We start from the raw sequence: 24,562 nt of genomic DNA on the forward strand, positions 1-24,562 counted from the left end.
AGCGGAGGTTGGTAAATCTGGTGAGTCATAATGTCTCGGAGGACTCGGCGCGCTCGTTCGTTTGTTACGGCGACATTCTGTCGCAAGGACTTTTCTTTTACGTGAAGGAGCAGGCAATGGGAAATTTTGGAACGGAATAAGATTATCGCAAGGGGTCACCACCATCACACTGATATTCATAATGCTGGTTGATCGTGCTCAATTTTCTTTTTCTAGAAGGAAATTGAGGTTAACGAAAGAGAGACAGGTGTTACACTAAGTGTGTTCACCTTTTGGCTTACGAAAATGTGAACCCATAACACCAACTGCCCAAATCGACCAAAGGCCATTAGTCACTACACACCACGCGGGAGGAGCAATGCTGGACGTGAAATTTCTGGCTCGCAAAGGGGTGGATATGCTTGTGGGAACATAACTTCCCCCAAAAGGTGGTATTGGAAGTTGAACCACATCGATACTGTGGAAAAGATAGCCTCAATTCAAGAACGGTCGTCCATTTACGGAGCAGAAGTCTCGCCCCCTATCGCCATTGTCCCACAAACACAGACCACAACAACCTTTGGGGTTCGATAAATATCAAGCACCCCTCTTGTAACGATTCAGGTGGAGGAGGCTACACACGATCTTTTTTTTTAGTGTTTTCCGTTGTGTTGTGGCAACTGATTCGGGCTCACTATGGTAGCAGAAACACAGTCGTATTATCCGTCGTAAGGTTCACTTTTTCTGCTACTACTTCTAGATTATATTTTGCTTCCTTCGACGGTGTATACAAACGGCACCAACTTGGGAAACGCACCAGCTGCACTAAAAACTCCTAGGCGGACACACAACCACGACTAGAAGACAACGGATATATGGCCATAAAATGTGTCCGCTCTCATAACATCATCATAACGCCCGTCCGCCGTTCCCCCTGGCTCCGGAACCGTCACAAAAAAGGCTTCTCTTTTATTTATGACACAAATTATAAAAACATTGTGTGTCTGGTTTTTTTTTTTTCAAGACAATTTTTAATAAATAAGAACATTGGGTGATATAATTTTTAATTCACCTTTTTACCAGGCTCCTTTACGTAGCCTGAGAATATACAATACAATGAGGATATACAAAGCACTAACTTCATCAACTCCCTTTTAGTGCTTGTGACTACGGGTTGTTGTGAGCTGGCACGAGAGCCGAATGGATATGTCCATAAATGGAGAAAAAATACGTTCCCATCGTAAGGCGCACTGAAGCAAAACGCAAACTAGCGCACACTGCCCAAATTTGCATATAACACACACAGAGCAGCAGACTTACATGGAGGAGGAGGAGGAAAAAAAGCCTCATTTTTTCCCTTTTCTAAAGACAGCTTTATTTGTTTGTCCTCAAAAACTGCGCCCGGGTGTATGTATAATATATAATTTGCTGATTTAAAATAAGCAGATTCCATTTTCCCAAAACATTCTTCAAATTTTTACCACGCATTTATAGCCCGTAAAAGCGTGTACTTGAGAAGTGAAGCTTCCGATGGGGGACCCTTTACTTTAAAATGCTGATGACTTCTATTACTTAAGCGAAGAGAGGAAGCAACGCGATACCTTCTTTCCTGCGATGATGTCATCCTGCCAGCAGTGCTGTACAGTGCTGCGATTATTTAACCTCCCCCTTTGCTGTGTGCTATATTTCTACCCATTTATGGCACACTCACACGGGAGCGAAAAAAGCCTGTACGACAGGGAACTTGTGTCAACTCAATTGTGCGTTTGAGCGTAAATGGAATGTGCATACGCGGGACCTTCTAGCCAAACACCGAAGAGAGTTGTGCTCATAGTGGTGTTGTCGGTGATCGTTATCGTACCACCACCTCTCCCTCCAGTTTCGAGTTCTTCTCACATACAAAAACCTAAACTGGAGGGGAAAAATCTAGAACACACAACCTCCATCGTTATGACGCATCCACAGCCCCCCACACAACACTATATTACTGAATGTGGATGTGACAAAATGATCTTGAGAACGGGAAGTCTTAAAGAGAGCATCAACAACATCATGACCTAAGAGTACACACATGATCTTAAAGACGTAAGCAATAGAAAGCAAGAGAAATGATTAAGAAAGATTGTCGTCGTCGTTTAACAACGCACCCGCGCACTTGATCACAATTGGTATGTGATTTCATCCTATCCTTCCTTCCTGCTCTTGCGCTTCATTGGAATTCATTTTGAAAGAAATATACCACCAATTTAAAAATATCAAACAAAGCGTTGACAACGGCAGATTCAATGTCAAAAATGACGCTGACGTCGTGCTGCAACAGCCCAAAAAAGCCAATACCTAGGCGCGCGCTCTTATCATTTAAGAAAAAAAAAACGTAAACATCAAGCTGCAAATTAAGCCTCAGTCTTGATGATAAGCGTAAGCACTCACAGCGTTTTGCAGCGTGCAATTCAAAAGGTATGAGAAGCAGAAACATTTCTTCTTTTCCACCTTCATGTCCAAATCGCTTAAATAAACACACACGCGGGCCTGGCCTGGCCTGATGGTGGGTTTCAGATGATAAGATGAGATGAGGTTGCAAGCTGCACTCACCGTTCGCAACAAAATTAACCGAGAAGGTTGAAGATAGTGATATACAAAGGTGAAACGCTAGAACAGATTAACTATTCTGGTTGAAACATATAATCCATATTCCGAGGAAAAGAGTTCCGTCATGATTCTTCTTATCTAAATTTGTATCATCTCTTTAGAATTATTGATTACATTTAAAAGTTTGCCCCCTCGGGTTCGGCGAACGTCTAAAACGTTCATTTCTAATCAATTCTGATTGATAATAATGGATGGTGGATGTACGCCATAAATTGGAGTAGTGACAGCTCCGATATCAAGTTTTTTGGATGAAGAATTGGCTGATCTAGAAGTCTTTTAATAGTCAGACTCAAATTTCTTGTCCTCTTGCATACGAATGAAATATGCAATTATTGATGTATTTCTTATATTTCCTTCTTTTCTTTTATATAATGAGTGATCACCATTTGTGTGAGCTTTCCAATTTTTAGAGTCATCCACTCGTTATGTACTTCTCCCTTTTCACACTCAATAATTTGATCGTTACTCATTCTCTTCCCATATATGCATAGGACGGAAGTGACTGGTGAAAATTATTTATTTTGTGTGCCTCCATACATCACTGACATCCGAAAGCCCAACCCAAACGACTACCCAAGGGCGGCCATATATTTGTGGAATGCTCAAAAGATAGAGACCCTCCAAGCACAATATAAGCACACCACACACCTGCGCGCCACACTTTAGCAGGTTTTCCATTCGTCGTTTCCCTCGACCGAACTTAACAAACTTAACCCAGAAATAGCTAGGTAATGCTTTCCTGACGTTCCTATGCAATTTATCAGATTTCATTACCGTTTCAACCAAAACCCCGTCACACAACTGTGTATGTTGGTAGAGACCCAATTCCGAAAATGCAAACTCTCTTCACTTTGTTGAGAGGATGCTTTCCTTTCCCACAACAAGACCCTGGGGGTCACACCCCGTCACCGCAGCATAGGCGCGTCATGTCAATTATATATTTCTTCTTCTTCTCTTGTGCAGACCTCTTGGGTGAAAGTATCCGCTCACTTCTGGCTCTGCCCACTTTCGGTGCATTACTTTGTGACCAGGGCGCGCGCGCTCACATAAAAGCCCAAAAACAAGTCAAGCCCGACGGAGATGATTGCATTCACTCTTCTCTTCTGTACAACGGACGTCATCCGTCTTTTCCCGTCATGCATCTGACAGGCAAAGAGAGTGATCGAGAGTAGTAGTTTTGGTTGCATTTTTTTTTTTCGAAAATAGTTTTCAAAACAAGCACCATCTTGAAGAGATACGGATGAGTTGAGAGGTTTGGCCCCCAATCATCCACCCTGTGTGCTCCTCTCTCCTCTTCCAGCGTCCACTTTCGGAATCAATTAAGGGTTAAACATTAATAATTTTCCTACCATTTGATTGCATCAATCCCCCTTTTATCCTCTCTCTTTCTCTACTCTCCGCTGTTCTCCATTGGTGGACCTGCTCTTCCTATCTATAAAATGCACGCGTGCCTTCCAATTGAATGGGCCCGCCGGGCACAATACACCAGCATACCTTCTTCCAATGCTTGCAAAAGACGGGAAGAGAAAATGCATCTTCTCCCCCCATCATCAAAATAGGAATTTCAAATAATGCCAGGCCCGGTGGTTGCAATGCACGAGGCATCAATCAAGGCAATTAGATAGTAATCGCTTCTTATTGTACCTTACTTTCGGATTTGGGGGCCTCCAACAATCCTGCACCTCCTCCTGTTGGGTTGAATTTTCATTTTATTTGCCTTTTTGCTTTGTTATCATCGTCACAACAAAATGGTTTTGGGCGGAAAAAAATGAATGGAATTTTGAAACTGTGTTCCGATTCAACACACACACACACATCACCCACGCGAGACACACAACACGTGATGCACCTACAACTACCCGCGGGAGGAAATTCTATTTCTCATTGCCTGCTTCATGTTGGGGATATGAAATCTTTTCTTTTATTTTTCATTAAAAAGGAAATGAGTTGTGGGTATAAAAATTGGGAAACATAGGCAAAAAGCCACTAACGCCCCAAAGGGTCTTAATACCGAAGAAAGTTGATGAAACGGAAACGGATCTAATTAAGAGCAAAAAAGGGAAAGAAGGAACGGAGATTCTGTTCCACCACCAATTTACGGGGCTTTTTCCCTCTCAATTGCGACATCCGATCCGAAGGAACCAACAACAACAAAAAAATCGCCTTTAGGTGAAATATCGTTTCCGTGCACAGACACACAACGGAGTTTGAGGAATAAAACAAGCGTGAACGAATTTTTGTACGCCAGCTTGAAACTTAAATAGCCAACCATTAGACTCTTATTAGCTTTTTTATGGATAGTCCTGAACCATAAATCCCTAACGCTACATCACCGACTACAATCTACAGTTACGAAATCTCAATTAAACGTTTTATGCCCACCACAACAACATCAAATTATAAAAGAACAAACATACCGCAGAGCAAAAGCTCAGGAGAAACAGCGGACAAGATAACGCCCCACACACAACTAGACAGTTCTATAATTCATTTCTTGTCCATCTCTTCAATGGATAACGAAACGCAACACCGTTGCGCTTCGTGAACTCCACACGTTAGTAGCTCCGTGTGAGGTGTTCTAACTAAAATCCATAAGTAACGACCCAAACAACTTGGAGCGTCTGAGGCCACACAGAACCATCATCCCCCCGGCGGTATGTATCGGAGTATGGGGAGAGGAACAGAAAACGAAGGAGAGGCCATAATATTTCTGTGTTTCTGAAGGTTCTCCAATCTTGCGCCCTCTGCTCTGCACGATTTCTACACGCTTCGACGATTTTCTCTCCAAACCTTAAGAACTCTAGCTTAAAAAAGAAAAGGAGAATCGATCATTAACATCTTTTTTCCAATTTTCAACTTATGGGATATGTGGGGCGTGTCTCTCCCCTCGTTTCTTTGGCTTAGGGACGTAGCAATACGATCATCCATTTATGGTTTTCCGATTATTGTGTGCGCACACAGCACATGGCGCAACCTCATTTGGTAGTAAGGCCTCTGTTCTCTTCTCCATATTGAAATATATAGCAGCATTGTAGGAGCAGTTTCTTCCGGTATATCTCTTTCCTGTGTCGAAGCAATATCCTCACTACAATCGATGACAACACAACCACCAATATTTGGTTTTCAAATGCATCCATCAGGCAGGTTTCTTACGTCTATTCTCCATCTTAAATCAATATTGAACATATTACAAATTCGAAAACAAATTTTATTCATGAACGAATAGGGGAACCTGTGACTCATAATCATCATCTTCCCCTTACATGGGTTTTCCCCCAAAATCAAATGGCAAACACCGCATATTCATCCACATGACAACGAACCCTAAAGGCCTTCCAAACAGAAAACAACATTTACATGGTTACCAATATCTCAGAAAATATTTTATGAGACCCACGCCGTGGTGTACAAATAGGGTCCTTCCTCCTTCATGCAGAGACTACATGACATCCATGTATACTTCTGGGGACCTGGATAAACTGGACCTGGTTTCTCCACACTTGTCTTTCCCTTACAAGACTTTCCCTTTTTTTCGAGTGATCCTTTTTTCCTTCCATTGATTCAAAAACCAGAGCATTGCCAAAATACCAACGCGACGAGGCTTCGATTTTTTGCATCACGTGTTCATATATTGCGGTATTTTTACTTTCACCAGCAGGAAACACACGTTCGTCCATGATGTGGAGGTTTCTTCAGATAATTGATAGGCGCGCGCGCGCACAACATGAAAACGCTATTGGGGAATTATAAGTGATTATTACGAGGTTTGTTGGTATAGCTTTTGTTTGATTCAGAAGTAATATATTTTTATAACAAAGTTTAATACTTATATGAAGCCTTAGTTTATTCAAGAATATTTCCTTTCCTTAGTATGCGAAAAATTCGCAAATAATCAGTCTGCGGTCGGAACGACTATACTCAGCACATCCTCTTTCCTGTTGCAGTTTTTGCTATTTATTTTTTTACTGTGGGGAGATATATGGCAAGAAGCCTCCATCATTACTTCCCCCATCATGCTTCCGTCTTCCAACACAATATGCTGACTTTTCTGATATGCAGCACACACACATGCCCCCTCTTTATTGAGATTATTGAACGAAAGGAATTCAACTCACTTCCTCTGAACGCACACGCTTCGTTGAGTGAGATAATCGGTTTATTTAAAAAAGCAATATTCATCCATCCTCTCCCACCTTCCCTTCCCCTGGGGGGGGGGGGGGGTTTACTGCTGCATCCGAGTTTCCTGTTTCGTGTTGCGAATTTTTGCAACTCTTTTCGCTTCGATTACCTGATGCTTATTTATATTGAATAGTTTTTTGTAACATCTTCGGAGTACGGAGTGAAACTTGCAGAACAGACAGCGCTTGAGGATTATTAAGAGTCAATGGACGGACACAGACACGGTACACTCTCCTTCCCCGTTAACACTTACACGCCACCGCTGAATGAAAGAGAATAAGTCTATCACGTGCCCCTGAATCAAACCCTTTCAACGAGACACCCGATTGCACATGCGCTCCCAACAATGGGGATATTACTGCAGCACGACTGAGCAAAAAGCCGGTAAAACATGCGCACTTGGCTCTAACGCGCGCCGGATAAATGATGATGTGTTGGATATTTTCGCTTTTGCGGCTTGTTTGAAATAAAACAAGGTAAAAAAAACATTGAAGCAATAAACATCGCGCGCGTCTGGCGGATAGAACACCACACGGAAGAAAAATTCATATTCCCTCCGCATCATCTGTTTGACGCAAGTCCCCAAAGGTGCTCATGACTAGGTCAAAAAGCGACACCTTCTTTCCATGTCTCATCACTGGGGAAGGGTTTTAAGAGAACGAAACTAAGCCACTAACAGCTAATAGGAAAAATATGTTACGCTATTTGTAAATGCAATGACGTACCACCATTTTCAAGCTGCGCGCTCTCTTTTACCGGGACTGGGTAAAATCACCGCTATTTTGATCGCTTATTCAAGCAAAAAGCCCAGCCTTGCTGATGAGCATCCCTCTGAATCACCGCGAACAAAATGGAGTTTGAATCTGGGCACATCGTTCAGGCTCTGGGACTGAAAATTGTGTTCCCATTCCCACGAAAAATAGAGAATAGAGCAAACACACACACACACACACACACACACACACATCCCCCGTCTTTCGTTCCGCGTCTTTAAAAAGATCGTCGGACCAAATCAAACTCAGTTTTGAAATTATTCCGCTTCGTTTATGGAGGGAAGCAGCTCTATGAATTGTCCAATGATTTCAATTCTATCACTTTCCGACATTGAAAACTCGAAAAGTTCCCATCATCTCTCCGATAAGAAGCAATGGAATGGACGTGCTGCTGAGGGGTTAATCAAAACAGAGAAAAAATGGAAACAGCATCCAAAAACGAGATGCCTCTTGCGGTGAGAAGGAGAGGTTGAACATCTTACACCTAAAGGAAATTTTCTTCGCACTTTACAGATTTCAAGCATACTTTCTAAAGGTGACCCGAAATGATGGTCCCATCATCATGAAATTCCACGACGCTTAATCCGTGGAGAACACACACCACCCACCCTTCAACTTTCCGAGGGGGGTGTTTAGTGCCTGCATAATATCTCGGAAAGATGACCACAGCAAGGTAAAGCTCTCTTATTGTGTGTTGCGAGAGACTACTACTCATCCCATCATGCCGCCGACACAGCTCATCGCAATCCGGAATAAAGGGGATGATACTGTCCAGATGTTCATCTGCAATGGTCCCCTCTCCACCGTCTCAAACCGTGGACACGAAGATTAAAGTATTCTTCTTCTAAAATAAACCCGTTCTGAGCTCCTAACATAACAGAATTAGAGAATTAGAGACGGACAGGACAGTTGTTGGACAGGTATAGTTAGTTACCATCATCCTACTTACATTTTCAACGCTGACGGACAAGACTCTGATGACTTCAGAACTTCATAGTTGAACTCACTGCAAGTCGCAAATGGTTCTTTCACTGCAAGTCGCAAATGTTGCTATAGTCATGACATGCCTATAGTCATGACATGGGAATGAAAAACAGAACATTCGACTTGCATCCCCCTCGTCTCATCTACTTTACTACAAAACGGAGTGATGATGGTGATCTGCTCCACCGAAAAAAAAAAGCATCCCAGCCTATGTCGACGGCACAGGTTGAGAGAAAGTACAGTTATATCCAACCAAGCGAGTCTATATACATCGTGCCTTTCTTTCACGCGCTGTCCGTGAACTCTACCACTCTACAACACCACACCCCATGCATCATCATCATCGTCAGGGAGAATTCCAAGCTTCTTTCGCCAATGAAACGTGGCTCAGCTCGCCGGTAAAACTTCAGCACGCAACAAGACACGACGTGGCTTCGAGCAGAAGAGGAAATGGGTTCTCTTCTTGCATCAACGACTACTGTTAACGAAAGGAGGACCGTTTTGCTACGCCTCACCGGCTAACTAGCTGCCCTACCCCGTTTCTCCTCAGAGACTTCCATCTCTCTCTGTATGCCCCTTTTTTCCTTGCAACCGATTTTTGCTGCTTACGGGAATTGGACACATTCCGCCACACCTTGCCACAAACCCTATTACCACTACTAGCAGGGAGAGCGAGTCGGGAAAAACGGGATTCATTCCCAGCAACCCACCGACAGTTCAAAAACGACATTCCAATGCGACTGAGGAGGGGAGAATGGTGACCGGACAAATACGCCGTATAAGTAGCTAAAGCCCTCGCGCGCTCCGCAACTCCGAATAGGAAAAGCGTGGGGTCGATCTGTGTGTGTGCCAAAAAGCACCCACTTGCAGCCTCGTCCAACCATGCACTTCAAGGTCTGTACAGCTCAGCAAACCGCCCCCCTCCCCCTTCTCTCCACAAAAAAAACTCGCATTCCAATGCCTCCCCTTTTCTCATCGCGGTCGGGGATAGAAAAGTGTGTAGGAAGAGATGTGTTAAGGCCAACTACTTCTTGTCTTTCGCGATCGTACACTCACCCTCCCACATTCGCCTTTTTTGCGTCTAGGGCGCTTCTTTCGATCTTAAAACGCACACACACACACGATTTTCTTTTTTTGGGGACCGCAATTATTTGCTGCCCTAGTCGTCTTTTGCCTGTGTGTGTGTGTGACTAGTTTCGATCTCTTTATTTGCAAATTTTATTTGCTCATTTTCTCCTCCCTTTTTACGGGAAATAGTAAGCAAAATGACGAAAAGCTCAAAACCCCCGTTAGGGTAAGAAGAACTGGCATTGACTTTCCACGATTTAGAGCACACCGTTTTTACCCCCATTTTTAGACACACACACACACACCAGGGTAAAAAGCGTGCGCGCGTGCGAAAAGCGATCTAAAATGGCAAGAACAGCATTTGTAGAAGCAAAATGTGGCCATGGTTGGGTACAAGAGTAAGATGGATTTCAAAATCTTTCTTGATATTCGTGGTTCCAACAATTCGAAGAAATCCGTTTCGGACCGCTCCTCTCTCGATCGTGTGTAACTTCATTTGTGCCTAATCGAATTGCGATTTTCATCAGCTTTACCCACCCCGCGCGCACACACCTTTCCACCAGAAAACCTTTTCCGGTTCGCGGGAGTTGAAATTCGAAATGCATGCTGCTGCTGCTTCTACTGCTGGGTTGCGCGCGCGCGTTTGAAAACGTGGCCTCACATCGTGCTTCTTTGATCGATTTTCTTCGTACCGAACACAATTCAAAATTACCTCTCTCCTCCACGTGGAACGTTGGCCGTTTGGGAAAGGCGCCCGGGCCTCGATGAGAAATAGAGCAGAAAGTTGGGATGGTGGACCCCTCCTGTACGCCTTAAATCCAAGACTTGCATTTTTAGTTCAATGTTGAGTCGTCGTGTGCGCTTCTCTGTTTTGTGGAGCCGGCGCTGCACATTCACCAAAAACTCACACACACAGGGGCACAGTTGGGGAAAACGACGGATTACGGATTAGTAGTTTCCTTTCTAAAATTAGAAAACGCCACGCCGAGGGAAAGGTTTGCTGGATGGAATTAGAACCTCGCCAGACCAGAATTCGTGGAGATTAAGCTAGTCGAAGCAGCAGGGGAGGGGGGGGGGGTACAGAACGAATCGTGAACACATCCCCCCGAAGGTTTTAGTCTTTAGCTGAGAAAACAAAAAGATCTCTGCAAGTGATAATTTTTCTTCTTCTCAAGAACACAGCAACAGATCCGAAAACGGGAAAAAGGGAAATGTTCTTGACGGCTTAAACCATTAACACCAACAAACTCACACACCCCAGGGAAGGGAAGCAGCACAGCAGCAGCGCATTCTCTTCGTCAGGGCCCCCCCCTTTATCTTTCCCTTCAACCAGCGAAGAACATGCGGCGCGCCTTGTCGGGGTGATACTTGACAAATTGACACCATTTGGGGAGAGAACACGGAACAACAACTGGTGTGTGCAGCAGCCATTTTGGGGTCCCTCCTTTTCTCCTATGTAGAGTTAAATCTTCGCCGCCTTTTCTTGGGCGATGCGCGCTGCTTTCCTTCTAATTTTAGCTGCAATCGATTTTCGAATGGAAAATGTTTAATTGCACCCCACCCCACCGTCTCTTCGCTACTGTGGCCTCTCCCTTCTTTCTCTCAAACCACGAATTAAAAATATCTGTCTTTGGTCATAAAATTTAACGGGAGTGGAAAGCTGCGCGCATGAGCCTCTTCCCCCTACAGCGAGACGACATGGACATCCCAATGAGAAGCGACTAATTGTTGGATGATGATGATGGGGATTGGCGGGGACAGGAGAAAAATCCTCTCGACAGTGTGAAGATAAATACTCCACCCCAAGAGTGCGTCGTGTGTTCTTTCCTTACGCCTCTACGAATATCAACCCGGAAACGATCACGCATTTCATCACACGCTGCATCATGCAGCACATGGGTGAGAATAAAATTTGAAATGTGATCTGAAAACGATTCCAAATTGATCTTTCGACAATGATGGGTATCGAGTAAGTGATCTTCCAAATATTTACCCCCAAAAATAACGATTTTTTCGCTCCAAACGAATTTTAGCCCACAAAATAGGAACAAACAGGGCTTAGTAACGCCAACGCGTTACTCAAACATGTAACGCGTACCTTCCAAAATGACAGCAGCAGCCAAACGTGCGCGAGCCATCTGCCGTTGCTAGGATGTTTGAATTTAACGGAAATTTTATGTGCGGCGTTTGGGTTCGACGAGAGAGGCGCACCAATACACACGCGCACAAATCGAGACGCTTTAGCGGCGAAATGTATAATTGTAGTTTTTTTCCTTCCTCTTTCTCTCTCCCCCTGCACACATAAAGCCGGTTACGCGTTTCCCTTTTCCTATGTAGCGCGATGTGTGTGCGCGTTGAGCTTCAAATGACGGTTATAAGAGAAGCCGCCGGTTTGGTGTTGCTGGAAGGAATTAACAACCACATAGACAGAAGCATAGCGGGAAGGTTCTCGCATAGAATGAATTCACATTAAAAAAAAAACTAAAAACCAGCCGCGAAATTCGTAATCTAACTTGCAGACTTCCCGCGATAATACTTCAATCAAATATGGCTGTCGCCCAGCTCGTGCGAGTGTGTTAGAAAAGCCGAATGAGTTCTTGAAGGCGAAATAAATATGCAAATTCCATCACCGATGGGATGCTGCTTTCGTGGCAAATGGGCTCGCTGTTTTTAATGTAATATTGAGCAACATTACAGGCTACTACATTTGAAGCGTGTATTTAAGAATATAAATTCCAGTCTGACGTCATGGTAACACAGAGGGGTGTGGAAAAAAACAAACTATGTTCAAAATTTCAAAATTAACCGATCATTTTGTACATGGGACTGTAACACGCGCACGTATACACATACATTGTCCACTTTTGCTTCTTTTTCTCTGTCTCTTCCTGTGCTTCAATAAAGCGACGCCGCTAGACGGCTGTTCGTTCGATTTTTTTTTTGTTCGCACTCCCTTCTTCCTATTCCCTTTTTGCTAGGGGGAAATATTGACGGGAAGCATACACACGCATACAGCCGCAAAAACCGTTAAATAAAAATGGCTTCACAGAGGTATATCAGAGGACAGCGGGCAAACAGATCTAAAATGAGTTACCGGGGCTTGGAAAAATTATGAAGTGAAGAAGTGAGCGCATTTAATTCCATTCATTATTTTACTGTGAACTTTACAAAGGAACTATTCTTTCTATTATTTCATGGAGGCGAGGAGTCCATCGGACAAGGGAGCCAACGAAAAAAGGGACGCGCTTGCGTACTTGCTTCCGATTCGATCCTTGGTCAAATAGAAACGAATTGCTCCTCTCTATCAGCTGAATTCCACCAGTTTTGACTCCGTTTTCCTATAGCTTGTCACATATATTCCAACATTTTAAAACATACATATGCGAGCTGCTGCGAAAAAAGAACATTTGCCAAAATGGCCGCCAACTCTTATGCTGCTGTGTCTGTCTCTGCCGTGGTGCTAGCTATAGCACCAGAACGATTCTCTAAAGAGTAGGAACAAAAAGGCAAACTGCACACGTTAAAAGTTGAGGAGAAGAGCACAACATAGCATGGTGGAAAATTTTGTACGCTTCTACAGTTTTTTCCTCCCTTTCCTGTTTGACCGTGTTTTTCTGCGCCTTCCACTCGATCTCTCTAATTCTACAGCTCTCTGCGCTGCCGGTCACCGACATTCCCGGTAAGAGGTACCACAGAGTACAAAACAGCAAGAAGACAAGGCATAGGCAGAGCGAAAAAAGAAGGTTAACAAACGCGTGAACCGGAAGCGTTTGATTGAAATAACCGAATAGAGAGTCCGCGCGCCCCCCACATCACTGTTCTCGCTGCTGGTGATGGACACCACAGCTCGCCAGCCCGGAAAAATACATGCAATTTAGCACACTTCTGCCGCCTCTGTCTCTGTGTCTCTCTTTCATATATCTCAAGAGTAGTTCTAACCCTTTTCATATCGCCATTGCACCAATTCCTTTTTCTTGTTCTTCCTTCACATGCAGGAGATGGGAGTTCAAGGTACGCCAGAATCGAACCGAAATTTCACATCACTACTCTCCCACCATACAGGAGACAACCATTTTGTCAAGGGTTTTGATGTTCCACGTGCCCCAACAACTTCCTGAAGTTCATTACTTTCCATTGCACACACGCACGAACTTGGTAACTTTTTGGGTTCTTCCCAATCCTCCCCCCCAAGGGATAATTACACCCACTCTCTCTCTTTCTCTCTTTTTTCCTCCAACATTTTTCCAACACGACACGGAATGATGGCGCGGATCCACAAACTTACCTTAGCTCCAATCTGGTTACCGCACTGGCCGGCCTGAATGTGAACGATTTCTCTCATTTTGAGGGTGAAGTTTTATTGGAACTTTAGAGTACGCAAAAAATTAACTTTTGCACCAAACACTGCACACACTGTTGTTCGCCTCGATTCGGGGAACACGGAACAAATTTGGCGTTTTTTTTTTGTCTCACACGACTTGCACACTTGAGGGCTTTTGTTAAATACTTCACACACCACACAACTCTTGTGCTGCTGCTGGGAAGGACAGAAAGACGTCTGCTCTGCTCGACGAAGACACGCGAAATGAGCTTCTCGTGATGGAAGGTATCGCTTTTTGCTCGTTCGACAACGCCCCTGTACGCTTTATATTAACCACGGCACCGTACCGCTTTCTCGATACGGCCACGTACACGCACACCACCGTACGCGCTACGTGGAAGAGACCGCTTGCTGTGTGTGTGGTGGCGTTCGGTGTCGTTCGACGTGTAGAATTATTATCGATTTTTACCGCACATTCGAGTTGATATTTGTGGAGCCAGTATCGTTTCGGGATTATTTTCGATATGTTCTATCACTCTCAAGCAGATCCTCAGAGCGGTAAGAAGGATTTATTTATTAAAATTGCTCGATTTGATTCATTCGGATCGCGTTTCAACGGGTCATGGGTGTGTGCGTGATGCAGGTGAAAATGAAACGCACACCATCGCAGGCAGCAGTACCGGCAAAGCATGTAGGTGTGAGTGAGATCATTTGCCTGTCGGCAAACAGTGCTGTGCATAGTTTTATAATTCCGACAAATAAACAAAAACAACAAAAAGGATGGATTGTTTTTTCTACAGACAAGCTTTGCCTTTTTGGGAGTTTTGTTCCATTCGTGTTTGAACTATTTTTTGCAGCTGTAGTTCTCAAAATTGGCATGTTGTCCTGAGGCATTTGTTGATGAAAGAAGAACTTTTTTGGGTGATTTTATTGATTAAGAATGAGTATGTGGAAGCGTCCGAAAATAATTTCCCCAATAAATCACACTCCACACACATTAGCGATAAAAAGCCTCCAAATCCAGATCTGAACCCCGTGCCAAGCATTGCAACATATCATGCTCATCATCAGAGTCATCCGCCGCTGCGGAAAATCCAGACTCAACAACAACAACAATCTCCTCTAATGCAACCGGTCTTGCCCCTCAATAATGGAGGGCCTACTAGTTCTGCGTTTGCGTACGAGATGATTTAGGAGATTTAGAGATCCTGCTACTCTAGTGAGAGAACGAGAAGGAGAGAGCCCATAAGGGAAAAACATATTGTACCATCCTCCCACCTGAACCTGAGCCTGGGGGTGGTGGATGAACCGAATCACCGGCCTGAAAACCCGACCTGGCAGCGCGCAGATATTTGCCTTTTATGGAAACCAGGTCAAAGGATTGCAGGATATTCATGCGCTCATGCGGTGTTGGGGCTCTCATGCGCTCTCTGGTGTTTCTGGCGTACATCCATGAGGTCATAGCTGTGTCGCAGCGGAGTCTGGACATCGAATGCTCTCGTCGGTCGTAGGTGGCAGCACGGGTGAAACTTGCTTCCCTTCCCTGCGGGGGTGTTTTCAGTCTCCAGATGGGCGAGGTGAGATAGAAGTATAGACGAGGCCCGTCTATTCTTGTTTGGTTCCCATTCGGAATGGTCCGGAGACGACCGTGAGCGGGACCGGTTTCGGGGACACTATGGGCATGGTAGTGACTAATAAGTCCATTTGTAGATGCGTCTGTTTTAACAATTGACCATTGGTACGGGGCTAATGTCAAAGAGGATACTATTTTGGAAACGAAATCAAATTGTCAGGTCCAAGTGATGATTGGTGTTCTTGGGCAGTCTTTGGTATGTTTTGTTTTGTTAGAATTCTATGCTATATGCTGAGTTTTGTTTATTCTACAATCAAATGAGATTATTGTTCACAATTTTACGTAATGTTTCAAGAGCTAGAACTTGTTTTTCTTTCTGTTTGATGTTTTTTCTCTTAATTCCTACATCCACAGTGCATTTGTGTTGCGACCTGTGCAGAGATTTCTGCCATAAAATCTGCTTGTGTGTGGGTCTCATTATATATGCACATCCAATCGCTTGCAAACCTTGTTTGGTGTAAGCACCAAACGTAAGCGAGAGCAGACTAGACCATAAGAAGTAGCGAAAGATGGGGAAAAAAACCACCTAACATTAGCTGTAAGGCAACAAACAAGAACACCACATAAATGAGCCTAATACGACAAAAACGGCAAATCGGAAACGCAACCCGCAGCCTACGAACGACTGCGGTCGAGGTGTGCGGCCCACGACAATTTGGCCCGCGAGCGACGACATCATCGCGCGAACATGAGTCAGTCGTCTCGGCACACGGATCCAAAATCGGATTTTGACTTCGATGCACACACACGCACGCGTATTGGTGGCCGCTGTGCCTTGTCTGAATCGATTTATTTTGCCCGTTATTTTTATTCCGTGCGCGCTGTTTGGTCGCGCGTAATCGCTTGAAAAATGACGAATAAATTCACCTCGCGCATCGCACGGCATCGTTGCGGCAAGTCGAGATGATATGTGCAACTCATTAGTGCTTAAGACCATATGCGGCTAGCCGGACATGCAACTGCATATGCACGTAGCGTGTGGCTAAGGTGCGGTATGCCGTCGAGGGCAGGTTAAGGAGCAAAATGGATGTAAATAGTGGTAATTTCATCGTACTTCTTCGACCATTATGAGATTATGGTGCTAATGATACTGTTTTGTAGCATTTAATGTGAAATATTTCACAAGATCCTCACATATGTTATTGTAGAGAGGCCTCAACGAAAACCCGAAAAAAAATTTATAGCAGCATGTGTATCTGTGAGCCATACAAAAATCGCTTTATGGTTGTTGGGTGTTATTCTCATGACGTTATCTACTACTGTCAGTCATGAATTTACTTAATTAAAATTAAATAAACCGCTACAAGAAACCGGTTATGAATTTTAAATATTTTTACTCATTTGTCCAATAAAAGTGTATATCTCAGTAATAGTCACTTGCTCTTCGCGATGTGTGCTGTTCAATAGCTAAAATTTTCACCTCCAGTAGTAGCTTAGAATTAAAATCAGCGAATCATTTGAAGCACAGCTAATCAATGAACACCCAACTACCGCACCGGGCGCTACGTAATGGAAAACATCAAATTATCCACCGGTCTGCTTCAATCCCATCGCTCACCGCGACTCGCAGCCACACACAGGCGCACCGTTTCGTCTGTCCCGCATTGATGCTTGCGGTACTTGCGACAAATCGTGGAATGCATTAGGTTTTCGGTTCGTTAAACGTTTGCGCCGTCCGAATTCGTCGTCAGTGTTCTTGGCCATCTGTATCCGCATCTACCGTATCATCGTCCTCTTCCTCTAGCAGCAATTCGTTCGCGGCTGAACGGAATTCGAAGCCAGGAAATGGTTCGACATCGTTCGGTCCGGCGGGAGGCTTCGCTGTTGTTGACGACGTCGTATTCGAGCTAGCCGTCACATTGACGTTGAACGGGTATGTGTCGAACGTGGGCGAGAATAGTTGACCCCGTACGGTGGCCTTGCGTTGCTCGTTGTAGCCCATCTTGAAGCCTTCGGGCCATGATTTTACCTCGGACTCACCGGTACAGTTGGAGGGTTTGGCACCGGCCAGAAAATCATGCTCGAACGCACTGTTGTAGAGCAGTGTGCAGACACCGTGCGAGCCCCACGGGGATAAGGGAGCCGCCAGCTGATTGATTCCACAATCGCCCATAATCCAGTCCTGGTGGCAGCTGGTCCGGTGCCGGGTACCGTAGTTCCGGCTGGTGTGAATGCACTGCACGTTCTTGGCAGCCGTTCGATGGTTCGGTGCATTTACGTCCGTCACGTCAAAGCCGGTACCGACGATGTCACAGACTGTAAAGAAGTATTTCACACACAGATGTTAGTGTTTCGTTGTATGTGGCATTCATTCATCATCCGTACCATCTATATCCTTAAGTTTGCGTGTACCGAACTCTTTGGCGGCAGCTAGAACCATCTGTGCTCCAAAACTGAACCCATACAGATATCCATCGTTTGGGTCGAAGCCTTCCTTCTCCAAAAATTCTAGCTTCTGTCGGAGCACACCGTAAATGTCTTTGAAGTTACGGCGAAGTCGTGCGTACGTTGGTAGCTGGGCAAAACGATCATAGTTCATGCACATCACACAACCTCCACGGTGTTTGGTTAGATCTGGAAAGCAACAAGAATTACACAATGTACCTCACTTGAAAATCACACCACAAAGCCCTAGCTCACTTCGAATGAGATCCTGCACGAAGTACTTTTCACAGTCAATTTTCCACCCAAACACGACCACGGCAAACTTGGCCCCCGGGTGGCATTCTTCGTCGTACTCGTACGTGTTGTTCTCTGCCAGATTGTAGATGTGCACCAAACTGCCCGACGAGTTGTAATAGTTGAAGAAGATGTTATCCTGAAACCGATCGGCACTGGCAGGATCGCCGACCAGCATCAAAACCACTGCCACGGGCAGGGCTAACCGCACGCACCATCTGACAAACATCACAACAAAACTACAATCCCAGGAACCGGACGCTGGTTCCGGAGTACCCAAAGAAACTAAAACACAACATTGCTGCAACCCGCGACTTTATACACTTTAGGTTGACCTAAATTCTGGACCTCGCTGGGTCCCGATAGCCTGGCCGGCGAACGATGATATTAGCCGAGACTTCACGGTAGAAACAAATAAAACCTTTTCCAGCGACACACCCTTCAACCGAAATGGACGGGCCGAGTTTGATGGATCTTGTGATCTTCTTCCCTGGAGTCAGCTTTATTTGTGTCAGTTGTATTTGCCAGGAGACCTGTTGGAGAGGAAAGGTTCTGCTAGATGGGTAGATAAACCCCCAGTGTGTCCCCATGGCGTCATTTGCTTATCGTGCTGTGTGGTACACGATCGAGACAGCTTTCTCCCGGTATGGGTGGTTAGTTTCACCCATACTTGTCGGGTTCAGATTGTTTCTTCTCCCAGTTCTTCTGGTGAGGAGTCAACCAGAGAAACCGGTAACTGGCGATAGAGTGGTGCGTTTAGAGAGCAAAACAATCGTTCGCCCAAAACGAGCGGCATTTCAGCGTGTTTCAGTGTCAAAGCTAATCAAACCGGTTGCCGTGATACATAACGTTTATTTGTTTTGACGTGATTGTACGTTTGCACGATGTCACAATAGGCATAGGTTCACGTGGACACCTGGCTTGGCGTGCTGCCTAAGCCCAAGCTACCGTTATGGAGGTGGAGTTTCTAGGCTTTCATGCCCCTGAAAGTATGCAGATTTTTAGAATGTTTAAACATCAATGACCCCGAACTGGATGACTATTGGAAGAGCATTACAGATTTCTCGATTATTTCGCTAATATCTTCAAATTATCTCGTAATAAAGTCTCATCATTCGTGCACAGCATAAATCAATAAACTCATGCAGAGCAGAACGAGGAAACGAACAGACCAAGACGGCTCAACTGTGCCACACATTAAGGATGAATCATGCTCATTGCATGCTTCTTTAATGGCATAACCTTTTCGCCATTATGTTAGAACATGCATCCACGCGCGTGTCGTCACATTTGGCACTTTCTCTTTTCCTGTGCGGAAAACCGAGGTACGAAAGTGAACATTCTCGCGTCACGCACGGGACACAAATCATAACCAGGACCAAGAAGGGAAAAGCTTTTGGCAACCCCATACTACACTACCGGGTGCTGGGTTTAGTACGTATGTACCGGCGTGAGGAAACTGGAAAAAGAAGCATACCGTGCACGATCGATAGCCAGAGGTGGAGCGGCCAACAGACAAAATATTCAGCCCCAAAAATGGCGACGAAAAGATTGGGCGAATAGCACGGCAAAGCACGGCCAACATACTTTTGCCATACGAATGTGTGCACCGCCTCGCGTATGTGTCTGCGTGTCTTAAGCCCATATTTTCGCCGCAACCGAGGAGTTTGGTCAGAAATTTATTATCATTCAGTCTCTCAAAAAACTCCCTACTGCCCTGGTGCTGCAGCCAAGCATCAGGGAGCAAATAGTAGGTTCCGAAAAATCTGTGTGCCTGTGCCTTTCGCCCGACTGTCGAGAAAGGCGAAGCAAAACGATAAGAAATTGGGCAGTATTTTGGGGATGGGGATGGGTCTGCGATGGGAACGGGCGAATTTTATCGACCAAACGATCCAACACGAACTCTCTCTTTTTCGGGAGAGCTGTGCGGGAGACCGTTTTGAGCCGTGTGTGCACCCATGCACCCATGATCACCCTCCCAGTTCACTGTGAATTGGTGTAAAAGGTGTGGAAGAGAGTTTTTAGTGTACATCAGTATACCGGTTCCTTCTACTTCCTATTAAGTACTGTTTGATTCTGAGGGTCAAGAAGCAAGTCACAGTTTTCCTGCAATCGATGGTTGTTTATTCATTGAATGCTTTTGATGCGAGATGTCAATGTTGATGATATTCCAAAATGATAATGTAAATTGAACTATCGGTGAAATACATACACTTGTGATCAATGAAAGAAGGGTAATGCATAGCCAAGCAACAACGTTTATCTTAGATACTAATCAATCGCCATTCTTAGCAGTGAATTTGAAGGATTGGTGGTTGAGCAAAGAATATAGACAAACTAGATAATTTAAAATAATTAATTATTTAATTATATTTAGAGCATGAAAGTCTATCCCTCTCTCTGTCTCTCTCTTTGGCCTGATCAACAATAGTTCAACGGGATACTCGATCCCTAGCTTCAGCTTCTCATCCATGCAGATACTCAATCTACGACAGGTCCCACTTCATCTGATCGAGCCCGCGAACAAACTGGGAGTCGCTGACGAATATGTTTTGGACGGCGACGCTTGGTGAGGCATGAGTCCGGCATCCTCATCACATGTCCTAGCCATTGTATCCTGCTGGCCTTTCGTCAGGATGTCCGCTTCGCCGTACCCATACGCAAGCTCGTAGTCTTAATCCTTCTCCTCCAGAATCCATGTTCAAAATCCATCTATGATAATAAAAAAACGATTGAAAATAAAGCGACGTCCGTACCCACCCTGGATAAGGTGCCCCTTCACGGTTTGTGGAAGCAAATGTCTCCAAGCCAATGTGAATTGTAACTAGTCTGTAAATTAATTATAAGCAACACGACCAGGCCATGCCTTATGAAAATAAAAATCGGGATGGTTCTGGTGGTTCCGGGTTCATAATGGCGCCTGTCTACATGCTACAGAACCAAATATCGAAACACATTCGGATAATTCCCCTGTAGTGTGGATTGACTATCAAACAACATGGTATCGTCAAGTCTAGGACCGTTTAAAGATGAGGGCATGACTTCGAAAGTCGTCGTGGGCCAAGAAGTATAAGAAGAAGAGGATGTCTTCATATCACTAACATCCATTGTTAGTGTCCTAAATTATGGAAAAATAGATTTCAATAATGTTAAAAATTAAACTCATAAGCAAATTCCCCTAGACAAGGTCATGGGTTTTCGATCAATAGAAGTCAGATAGATTTAAATCATTTGATATATATCTCTACTGTGATAGGGACCGCTAGATATGGCCTCAACATCCAATCAGCTTAAGGGCTCCCGGACTGCTTACTTACTTGTGTAGTTAATTGGCTTAACGGATGTCGTTCAGCATTTAGAGTAAAGCCCCAGTTAAATGTACGCTCCAAGTGTTTGTTATACGACACATTTAACGATCGTATCATACCGAATAATCAATGAAAATCAGCAGAGCAAAAGAAACCAGCAAATTAGAAGCATCTTTTGCACTAGCTGAAGCGTTTGTTTATTTGGCAGTGTTTCTTGCCCTAATCTACACCTGATCTACTTTTCCGCTGCTCGATTACCATCACTAACGTTTGCTGATCGTTCGTTACTACGGGGGTATTAAAGCACCCGGGAACTTTTCATAATTTCGCTGTCACCTTTCTTCCGACAGCACTTGACGGTGTGGACAATGCTTTCTAAAAAACGTACGTTTGGAGCGCCAGCTGAAGCGATTGTGGGATACATAAAGACAAGCAAGCATAAAACGACAACAGTTCCATAAAAGCCACCTATTTACTGGTGGTTTACTAACCTACGACTGAGTGTGTGATTTGCTATCGAACCAGCAAACAAACGGCGAACGTAACGAAATGACGTCTGAAACGCACCAGCGAAATCAATTTTTTAGGACGTCAAGGCGAAAGGAAATGAAAGAGGTAGTGAAAGTCATCGCGTAATAGACGAAAAGGGCAGTATAAGGTACCCATGGGCTGCCACCAAGCCATAAACGTGGATCAGTTAGGGTATGAAATATAAAGAAAAATATTTATTTCATCGATACTTAGAATATAAAAATAAAACATAAACAATCATCTGTAACAAACTACTAGTAAAGAAATGAACTCACACTTGTCTGTGAGTGCCCCGCTGGGTTTGTTCAACCAGGTTTACCTGGCCTACCTGGCACTACTTGTAATACTAGGCCCCACCAGCTCCATAATGTGAAGGTTTTGGAGCGCATAAGTTAAGACTCCCACACAACGAGGTTCTTGTGTGTGGCGACCATTAAAAACTTGGCACTGGGTCCTTAAATTGGCACCTGGGTTGGGTAGAATGTTTTTTTTCCTCGCTTCCATTGCTGTCTTGTTCTCCAGTGTGACATTACCAGCTTGTCTTTGATGTAGATCTATCCGCCTCCATCCCTTGTTTTAGAAGCCATACTCAAATATGTTGTACGGGTTGGTAAACACCGTGTACGGGTACACGTCCGAGGTCTGCGCGAAGAGTTCCCCGCGTACCTCACTGTCAAAGAGCGAGAAAAAAAAACAAAAAAAAGTACAATAGAGAATTAATACCAGAATTACCACCTGTCGAGCAAAGGTGGGTCCGTGTGCTACCTCTTTCTTGGCTCCATATAACCCATCCGGTAGTTGCGCGGGTAGGTGGCCATCTCGCTGAGCGACAAACACTCTGGTGGTTTTGGTTGGGCCAGGAACTGATACTTAAACGCAAGATTGTAGAACACCGGACATAGGCCGTGCGAACCTAACGGTGGTGGACCCGCAGCTGCCTGCCTTAATCCACACTGTCCCATCCTCCAGTTTTGGTGACATTTGTTCGGGAACTTTGTACCCTTGTCAATGCTCGTATGTATGCACTGGACGTTTTTGGCCGCGCTGCGAAAGTCCATCTGCTTGAACGCACGATCCGAGTCGAAACCTGGCCCGGCCATATCGCAGGTATCGATCGCTTCCAGCTCCTGCCCCCCGATCCGATTGCCCACGTCCAGCGACAGCTGTGCACCGAAACTGAACCCAAACAGATACGTACGCTCGAACTGGATGCCCTCGTACCGGAGCTCCAGCAGGAAGTGCAACAGTACGTCGCGGATGTCACGGAACACACCGACCAGCCCGCCGTACCCACCGCTCGAGAAGGAAGAGTAGTCCATGCAGGCAACGCACCCACCCCGATGATGGCGCAGGTTCTCGCGCAGCTCCAACACCCACGGCACCTCGTAGCAGTTCTCGCGCCAACCGTGCACGATCAGTGCGAACGGTTCGTCCGGCAAACATTCGGTACCGTTCAGCAGCCGATCGTTGTCGTTCAGCGTGGTCTGTTTGGTAAGATTGCCGCTGGGTAGTAATGGGAATGAGGTTGAAACTTGTATCCGATTTGCGTCCTACGCGAGCATTCACTTTTCAAGAAACGCTCCGGCCGAGGCCCACGCAAACTTGCCTTACCCATGTGACTTACCCATGGTAGAACCGGAATATGATCTTTCTCTCGAACATGGTCCTGCGCGAGGAGGGTTTAAGAGCATCGAGCAGTGCGGGTGGTATGACTGGAGGTCTACGCCCTTCCTCCGCCGAGCTAGTTAGATTCATCTCGTAGTCTGTCCCATTGACGGCCGCCGACCTTGTCTCATCACCCTGGTAGTCCATGGAGTAATCGCTATAGGCTTCATTGGACGCGATCAGTGCACGTTGTCGCTGCTGCAGTCGCTCCAACCGTCGCTCACGGATGCGCCCCACCAAACGGGGCGCAAACTTGCCATCCCGGTAGGGTTCGGCTAGCGGCAAACCTAACAGTACAAGGGTGATCACCGCCACCGACACGGTTGTGGAGCCACGACAAGAAAACATCTTCCTACCCGGCACGGTCCGGCGTTACTGAATCGCAATGTATGCACATATCAATCAATGGACCAGGCGAACCAGCGGCGAGAAGCCACCGAAAGACGCTCGAACTCACACACGCAACGCACCGTCGTCGTCGTCGATGTCTGAGGAACGTTATTTCGGGTGAACCGATAGCCAGTTTTTCGGGGTGCTATCAGGCGTCACCCAAGCAAGTGGTGGCACCAGATGGTGCGTACTGTTTGTGAGCGTGTAAGGCACACCCCGTGCTGTCTTGCATTTTTCCGCCGAACGATGCTGTGTTGGTTACCGCGAGGAAGCCTACACTGGCGCGAGAGACCTAGTTTAGCGAATCAGTCAACCGGCACCGTTGTACGGGAGTTTTTGGGGTCTTTTTGCTTGGTGGTCCGCGGGTGGTGCTCTCGGAAATTCTTCACCTTCACCTGAAAGC

The 24,562-nt window shown here is 45.3% G+C and overlaps 2 protein-coding genes and 1 pseudogene across 2 annotated transcripts in view; all 3 read right to left on the reverse strand.

Annotated features, from left to right (window-relative positions):
• LOC126568206 (tubulin beta-1 chain) overlaps positions 1 to 14,020 on the reverse strand; it is a 16,100-nt gene extending 2,080 nt beyond the window's left edge. Inside the window, exon 1 of the mRNA XM_050224648.1 lies at positions 13,918 to 14,020. Coding sequence (XP_050080605.1) covers positions 13,918 to 13,974 — 57 coding nt within the window. The 5' untranslated portion in view covers positions 13,975 to 14,020. The remainder of the gene's footprint in view (positions 1 to 13,917) is intronic.
• A 3,253-nt stretch (positions 14,021 to 17,273) lies between these two features.
• LOC126567482 (uncharacterized) lies at positions 17,274 to 18,564 on the reverse strand (annotated as a pseudogene).
• Positions 18,565 to 22,618: 4,054 nt separating this feature from the next.
• LOC126568250 (uncharacterized) lies at positions 22,619 to 24,224 on the reverse strand. Its single transcript, XM_050224697.1, has 3 exons — positions 23,729 to 24,224; positions 22,870 to 23,607; positions 22,619 to 22,774 (listed from the first exon to the last, which is right to left on the reverse strand). Exons 1-3 carry the CDS (start codon positions 24,115 to 24,117, stop codon positions 22,681 to 22,683), a joined length of 1,221 nt encoding a protein of 406 aa, XP_050080654.1. The 5' UTR covers positions 24,118 to 24,224; the 3' UTR covers positions 22,619 to 22,680.
• Positions 24,225 to 24,562: the final 338 nt, after the last annotated feature.

Source organism: Anopheles maculipalpis, chromosome 2RL (genome assembly GCF_943734695.1).
Source record: "Anopheles maculipalpis chromosome 2RL, idAnoMacuDA_375_x, whole genome shotgun sequence".
NCBI lineage: Eukaryota > Metazoa > Arthropoda > Insecta > Diptera > Culicidae > Anopheles > Anopheles maculipalpis.

Coding starts and splice junctions, on each gene's coding strand:
- LOC126568250 (XM_050224697.1), bottom strand. CDS start 24,117: ATGTTTTCTTGTCGTGGCTCCACAACCGTGTCGGTGGCGGTGATCACC. Junction 23,608..23,728: donor ATATTCCGGTTCTACCATGG/GTAAGTCACATG, acceptor ATTACTACCCAG/CGGCAATCTTACCAAACAGA. Junction 22,775..22,869: donor TATATGGAGCCAAGAAAGAG/GTAGCACACGGA, acceptor GCTCTTTGACAG/TGAGGTACGCGGGGAACTCT.